The following is an 8,313-nucleotide window of genomic DNA, read 5'->3' as shown; positions in this document are numbered from 1 at the left end:
TCCTTCACTATTTTTTTTCAGATTATACTATGTGTTAGCATGCTTTATTCAAAGTAATTCTTTCGTCTTATCTATTATCTCATGAATTTTGTTATAAATGTCGTCCCTGGTTTTTGGTTTTTTTTTGCTTTTTAGGTATGTTGATGTGTATACAAAGGTACGACCAACAGTCGCTTGTTACTGGAACAGGAAGATACTCTAAAACTGGACTTTCTCCTTTTGCATTATTTCAAGGCTGTTGGTTTACTGTCAGTAATACAAGGTACTTTGTACATGTCGGGCACGGCCACATGCAAGGTGAAAGAATTAGCAGCACTAAGTCTTAAAATCCGATCTTTTATGAAGCAGACTGTAATTTGCCCACCCCAAGACTTCCAGTACCTCACATGAAGTTCCAGGTATCTGCTGGTCTTGAGGTTAAAGAACTCAGACAGTAAGTATCCTCAAAAAAAGTATGCAAAGCAGAGCTGTAACAAAATCAGGGTTAGTGATCTTGTAAACTAGATAGTGAAGGCAGTTAAAAAGTCTGCTTGTGCATGTTTATGAAGCTCTCAGAGTTTCAATGAGCAGCTGTTGTAAAAGCACTGCCCTGTCAGACTATTTAAGACTGCCTGCAAGCTACAGATCCTGAAAGCCTCACAGGTGAAGTTGTGGAAATGTCTTCTTTCCCTTCATCACCACAGGTCAGTGGTTGACATTCCATTTGTGTGTATGGAATGCTTTAATCAGGATTTTCCTTGTTTCTAGTGGTGGTCTAGTGTTTGTTTTTATTCTTGCAGATTTTTAGCTGCGATGGGCTTTGAAGGCTAGTACAGTTCTAATCCATTTCAGCAGAAAAAGATAGTTGTTGCAAGTTCCAATGCAATCCTCCTTTTGTTTCAGATCCACCTGAGAAAATGTTCCAGATCCTCACAATGCTGCTGCTGGAAACGCAGCTATATGTGGTTTCAGGTGAGAGAAACTGCCTTTCAATTCCACCAGCAGAACCAATGCAGCAAATACCATGACACCCTCAGTACATGGGCTTCAGCACCTCCAGTGATACTTGGATGAGTAGCCAGTGATGTCTGGAGCCTCTGCTTTGCAATGTCTTACAGAAGGCACTGTGTACTAATTGAGCACACGACAGATGTCCGTCACTTTCCACAACTGGGCTTCTTGAAAGCATGGTGTATCGGCAGCTGAGGGGTCCAGCATTGGCAGGCATAGCTGTGAGAGGAAGGATGACCAAAGCAACCTAAGCCAGCTGTAAATTAAACAACCTCAGTGTGAGTCAGAGTGAGGTAAAACCACGTGTATTCCCCTGTCCATGCCTGTAGCAGGAGCAGCTTGGCTAAAACCCAGAAAGGGCTTGGCACTTTTTCATATTATTTTGCCCTCACTACAGTTGTATTAGAGTGAATAAACAAACATTGCTAAAAGGAATTGAAGCTTTCCCTGTAAGTATTTCACAAATACACAAAGTAAAAGGAATGCATAAATTCTTTTGAATGTCACTATCAATATTTCCAAGTGCTTCTGAATTAAATCTGCCAATATGTGGTCCATCCAATATAGAAAGTAGTAACAAGGTACACTGAATGATGTATCATAAATAACTCTCCTTTATCAAGACACTTTAAAATGGCAAAATATTCATAAAAATATGAATTTCAGATTTGGTGAATGGCTAAGATTATTTTGGTATACTTTCTGTAACACTGTTGCATTTATCTGAGAAGACGCATGGCATCAAACGATACTCACATGGTCCCAGGCTTGTGGAAGACTGTAATTGGTACACAGCAATTCTTCCAAGTTACGTATGTTTATCCAGTGCAACTCTATTTGTTTCACAGGAGTTACACTGGATTTTCTCTTTGTAAAGTATAATGAAATCAGATTTACTATTTTCAAAATTAACTGTTGCTTTTACTAGAATCCTAGGACATACAAGATACGATCATAGTTTCATAGAAGTGCTCCCTGTGTAATCACTGACTCAGCCTTAAGCTACTTCTAAAAATGTGAAAATTGCTTATTTTGTCCTTGTCTTTCAGACTCTGTAATCAATACAGTATATAGATGATTTACAATAAATACAACTGGCATGGCAAAAATTTTAGTGTGACTAGGTACAGCAAATGCTTAAAACTTTTAGTCGCCTGACTACATGACACCTTTTTGCCCAAGTTTAAAGAAAACCAGAATGTATTTTAATACAACAAATGAAACTGTTTTCTTTTCCTGCTGTAGCTTTGTTTACAGTTGAAGTTCCTCAACAGCTATATGTTGTGGAGTATGGGAGCAATGTGACCATGGAATGCAGATTCCCTGTGAATGGCTCATTAAACCTAGGACTCCTAACTGTTGTTTGGGAGCAAAAAAGGCAGGGCCAGTTGAAATCAAAAGAGGTGTACACACTCCGCAATGGGAAGGCGTTCTCTCCATCCCAACATCACGATTACACAGGAAGAGCAGCACTTCTGCACAGTGAACTGAAATTGGGACGAGCTATCCTCCAGATCACCAGTGTGAAGATCACAGATGCAGGATCATACCTTTGTCTTATTGACTACCAGGGTGTGGACTACAAGTACATTACTTTGGAAGTAAAAGGTTAGTGGCTGAATTGCATGGAAGTGTATATTAATTGAGAGGCCTTTACTAAATTCCTACAGGCTTGTAGAAATTGATTATTTTTGAGGAATTTGTTGCTAATTCTCTCACCAAGACCCTGTGCTCACCCCCAGGTGAACCAAAGCAGTTCTCTTAGTGCTGGCTAGTCTTCAGTTCACTGTCCAGCTGAGTGTCTCTCGGAGCAGCCCATGCCAGAGAGAGGGAGTGACTGACCCCCCTCCGTCCTTCATCCCTCCTGCTTCTTCCCACACCCTCTTCTCTAGTGCCCTCACCTCCCGCCTCTAATTTGACTCCCTGCCCTTTTGGGCCAATTCTGGCCATTACCAAAAGTTTCTCAGAGGTGGTTTAATTTACTTAGGAGCCCTGCTGCAACAACCCAAGTGGCTGGGAATTCCCCAAGTGATTGCACTTCCCAGATCAAGGACATGTGATTTTCTGTGTTTGTCAAAGCCAAATGGACATTAGTAATAAAGAGGCACATTACTGGATAGCACGATAGAACAGCCTCTGTTTTTTCCCACTAACTGCAGTATGTCCATGTGATACAAGGCAGCATTCAGTTCCCAGCCAGGCATTTAAATAACGAGCTTTGTCAAACGCAAAAATGCATACAGCCATTTTAAAGACCCACATTGGTTCCTCTGAACTTTCCTCACAGAAATGCTAAGTTCATTTTGTTATAATATGATGAAAATACCACACTCGTCTATAAGCTATGGCAAAACAAACATTAAAAACAGCCGTTTTCTTGAAGTGGCATATTAAAAAAGTGAAAATAGAGTCCCATGAGACTTCACTTGTTTCCTCTGTACTGATACATTATAAATTCGGTGTCAGCTGCTGCCTTGTATAAAGTAGGGGAGTAAGTTCTGTCACTGTAGGCATGAGAAGGATTGAATAATGAACATTGTTCTACAAAACATCCTTCATCATTTCACATAAGTGTACCTCAGATACAGCCATAGAAAAAATATGGCATTAAAGGGAAGGGGGAGAAAGTGAAGTGGGAAAATGACTATTGTTGCATAATGTAATTTCACTCTACTTATGCAGCACCTTACAAGAGAATAAACACTCAAGTAATGAGAAAACCAGGTGAAGACAAAGTTGTTTTTATGTGCCAGTCAGAAGGCTTTCCTCTGGCAGAGGTTTTCTGGCAAAATGAGAACTTCAGTCTCAGTGGATCTGCAAATACCACCTATACACTGACCGCAGACGGCCTCTACAATGTGACCAGCATCCTGACGTTCAAACCAAACATGAGTGAGAACTACAGCTGTGTGTTTTGGAATAAAGAACTGAATGGAAAAACTTCAGCTCACATTTCCACTTTAGGTTCGTATTACCTTGAACTTGTACAAGACACTGAGTGTTTGAACATACATTGTGTCCTACGATCCAACACTGGAATTCCATTCAAGAAAACAGTGCAATATTGGCGCTCTGGAAAAGAAACAGTCAGTGCTACTTATGCCTTTGAAGGCTCAGCTAGCTCACACTCCAACAAGCCAGTCTGTCGTTTCTCTGTTTATTTTAGTTTTAGGTAGCTCCCATTATTTGACTACCACAACAGAGGAAATTCTTTAATCTGCATGGGTGTCTTCCCCGATCTAGACTCCTACTTAATTATTCTTTAAATGGGATACAGATAAATTGCAGTAGTGCTCACTCAAATGCTATACAAATGAGAGATTTGACTCTTTTTTTTTTTTTTTGTAAAGCTTCTTATGGTTATATTGCAGAACAAAGTATTCATAAAATGAGTGCAAAACACTACATTGATAAATTTTAAGAATCTTTTATTCAGTCAGAGCAAGAATTTGGAGAATCAGAACTGATAATTTCTTAAACGAAGCCTGTTTTGTAGGTTATAAATTTACATTCTTTTCATGTTTTTGACAGGTTTAATGAGTAACCAGCACAGCGGACAAAAATCCCTGATCTTATTTATCATCCCCATGTGTGTGATGGTAGCTGTCCTTTCCTCCGCATTAATAATCTTTCAAAAGAGGAAATCACTCAAGAGTGGGCAACCCAGAAAAGGTACATGTTACTGCAGATGGTGGATCTTTCCATTTATTATTTTTCCTGTGAATGACCTTCTGGAAATTTTAGTAACTCTAGGCACGCTTGTGTGAATTTTGTTACATTTTATTTCTAGATGTGCCCTGTTCTAACATGAGAACTTGGCTCATTTGTATTGGGTTCTATTTTCCTCCCCTTGTTACTTACATGAGACAAGGTATACAGGAAGGTATATCCTTTAATCTCACCAGCTACTATTCTGTAAAGAACACAAACAAGCTTTGGATTGGGTAAGGAAGGCTGTAAAAACACAGTCTGAATGGTGTTTTTCTTCCTGGCTACAGAGACATTGTAGCTACAGCATACGACACAGGACTTTTATTTTTGACATTAAGGCTGTATAACTAAAACAGTACTCTTTAGGAAACTATTACGAATAGTGTTTCTTTCCTTGTTTGCAAGTGCAATAGTGGAAAAGTAGTAAGGCAAACAGACTATTATGCTAGTCTTTTCTTGCATATGAATAGACTCCAGTAAACTCAGGCAAATGTATTTATTGTCATGAAATGGAAGTCTTGCTATTAAGGACTTCAGAATTTGGTTCAAATTTTGTGAAAGAGAAGAAGTGTAGAGAAGTTTATGTATTTGGTATGAGTTATAATAAACTTAGATGTGCTTAAAGCTCAGTTTAATCTGTATTGTTTCTTTCAAATCTAGAAAAGTTTAAGCTAAATTTGTATGTATTTACTTTAACAGACAGGAAAAGAAAACTGGACCCTAACATGAAAGATGAGAACAGTAAGTCATAGGGTTTTCTATATTTATGCTTGCAGCTTTTTATTTCTTACAGCTAAAATCTTTATAAATCTTAAATAATGTTACATCAAAATAGAGGCTAGTTTTGAAATTAAATACAATTTTTCTTCAGTTTTCTAAAAATGCAGTATCTAAGCTTATGACTTTCTCACAGGCAATGTAAAAATTTATAAATTTTTGTTCCCTTTCACTAAGGTACAGATAACTTCCATACATAGCTCAGTATACATGTCTATACTAATTGCAGTTCTAGTAGCCTCAGCTGAGTAGGATACACACAGAAAGCTGGTTGTCTTGGAAGGCACCAAGATTTTTGTGGTAATAGTCTGTTATACTTTTGGCTTAGGCCACAGGTTTTAACAACAAATAATGATGCCTCATTTATCTGGAATATTAGATCATCCACTGAGCCACTTCTTATCTTATGAGTATGCAACTTTCCTAGATATTTGGGAATTTTTACATTGCAGAGGGAAGGTAATGCCTAAAAAAGTATCAGGATGCATATAACTGTCCTGTACTAAAATTGAACTGAAAAAATGAAACCGCCATAGAAAACTATAAAGCAATATGATAAGAAAGCTCTTAAAATACCTACTTATATAAATCAGTTTTGTTACCTATAAGTAGAAGTCTGATAAGTTAATGTATTGTCAGGAAAGAAGCTGTGACCAGTGTGAGGTATGGTGGTATTGGGTTCAGCTGTAATTCCTTGCGGCCCAAGCAGACCCTAATGCAGCCTATTGAGGCCAGGCCTGAGACTGCCTAGTGTGCCCCAGGAATACAAATTATTCTCCCTCAAGGAGCAAAATCAGAGCAAAACTGTGATGCAGCCGACCGAGCGTCCTGAAGAAACAATACATAGTTTCTGGACACATAGGGAGCTTTGGGCTTTTCCAAGGACAGGATTTACTTGAGAAGCCACCTGTTTCTCACTGCTAAAAAAACCCCGAACACATAAAGAAGTCACCAGCTTAAAAAATAACTTCTGCAGGTGCAATGAAAACTAGGGATTGGATGGAGAAGGCATGAATTCTGATTCTCATACCACTTCAGATGGTAGTCCTTGCATCTTAACTGTATCTGTCCAATCCACTGCTACCAGTAGATATTACAGTCAAAATGACATTTTCAGAAAAACACTTTCACCTTTCCAAAATCGGCACTTGCTGTAGTCGAAGGGCCTTTCTTATTTTTCACATGATGGTGTGATACTTTGGTGGAATTATGCCATGTGCAAATGAACAAAAGCTTAAGGAAGGCAGCAATGTGGAGGACAGCATTGGTGCGTGTCCGGACATAATTCCAGTGCACATTGTCTGAGCACGGTGTGGCTTCCCATGGCTTTTTGTATTACTGTTGTAGAACTTTTCAGTTTGTAGGCGCTAGCCTCCTCTGTGCGCTTACTGAAATGAAGAAATTAAAGGAGATGTAGCTGCTTTTTGTGGTTTTGTTTTACTTCTTCATTTTAATGACCGAAAATCTTTTTGCCACATGCAGTAAGTCATATGACAAACATTTATATTTCTCAGCATCATATATTTTTAAGAAACACTGGAAAGAACCTTTTTTCCATGATGAGTAGGTAGCTGAAGCATAAAAGCCACAGATACTTCAGCAGAGAGCCTTGGAAATGACCCACATGGCCCTGGTTACAGGAACAAGGATTGTTCATGTTATCATTTTAACTTACAGCTCAAGCTGTATCAGCACAGAAGATGTAGGACGTTTGACCTCATCATTGAAGTCCCAGTTCCGCAAATGTTTATTCAGATGCACAGATTCCTGTGTATGCTACCTAACCAGATTTCAGTTTTGTTATTTCATTTATATGGCTGGTAGTCAGCGATAGCTTTGACATAATAGAAAATTCAGAATTTGGACCACAGATAACAGAGAGAGATTTCTTCCCTTTGAAAAGATTGCAACTGGATGTCTTTGTAATTAATGGCAGCTTTAAGGAGCCATTGTAACTTTGGCACAGACCTGAAAAGCTTGCATATGATGAAGATAGAGCTTTCACTCTTTACCACTCAGTTGTTAAAATCAGGCTATTTATTTGCTTAAATTATCACAGATTTTTAAAATAACACTATTCCATTTTCTTTCTTTAAGGAGATGATTTTAACTCTCAAACTGAGGCTTTATATATGTCAACTGTCACAGCTTCGAGAGACAGTGGGAGTGTGGGTCTGTGAAAATTCTTCATCTCACATGCCATAATTTGCACTTTTTGTATCTGTTTTGGGGGACTTCAAAGGAAAGTTACAGCACTTTAGCTTTGGGATGAACAGTCAACTCATGGGGATTTATCGGCACTGCAGCAATGGAAAGCTATGCCTCTTCAGATACTGAGAATTACGCTGACATGAAATGTGGTTTACCATTGCGAAGGTTTATCTGAGTGCCTTTTATAGACTTTACTTCTGGACTTACTGTTGCTCGAGGAATTTTTGTTTAAGAATGCCTTTATTAACTGTTCCAGTCTCAGGAATGGTGCTTGGATTCAAACATCTTGTGGGAATTTGAATAAAAGTTGTACATGCTATCTTATGTCTAAACAGTCATCTTTCAGGTGGAGACATCATAACATGCCTATATCTCATTTCCAAACTTTCCAACATTTTAAACTGGAAATTACCACAAGTACCCACCAGCGTGGCAATATATGGAAGATATTTCGTATCACAAAAGCAGTAAAAGGTTGAAGTTAAATCAAAGGACAGACAAAAAAAAATAATCCCAACGCCAACAGTAAATCAACATTATGTCACAGAGGAGATTTTAATGCATAGCCTATGTAAAACCCCATAAGTAAGTTAGGTAAAAAACCGTGAACTGTGCTGTTATGCA

The 8,313-nt window shown here is 38.5% G+C and overlaps 1 protein-coding gene across 1 annotated transcript; it reads left to right on the top strand.

Moving 5' to 3' along the window:
* Positions 1–896: 896 nt before the first annotated feature.
* Positions 897–7,658, top strand: LOC309683665 (programmed cell death 1 ligand 2-like; the record flags this gene model as incomplete). The annotated part of the gene is made up of 6 exons (XM_082497989.1): positions 897–951; positions 2,236–2,598; positions 3,673–3,954; positions 4,522–4,662; positions 5,401–5,442; positions 7,576–7,658. 6 exons carry the CDS (start codon positions 897–899, stop codon positions 7,656–7,658), a joined length of 966 nt encoding a protein of 321 aa, XP_082354115.1.
* Between the last annotated feature and the right edge of the window lie 655 nt (positions 7,659–8,313).

The sequence above is a fragment of the Vanellus vanellus genome, assembly GCF_965231255.1.
Source record: "Vanellus vanellus genome assembly, chromosome: Z".
Taxonomy (NCBI): Eukaryota; Metazoa; Chordata; class Aves; order Charadriiformes; family Charadriidae; genus Vanellus; species Vanellus vanellus.
The sequence above is the reverse complement of the archived record's forward strand: the minus strand, read 5'-3'. Positions and strand labels throughout refer to the sequence as shown.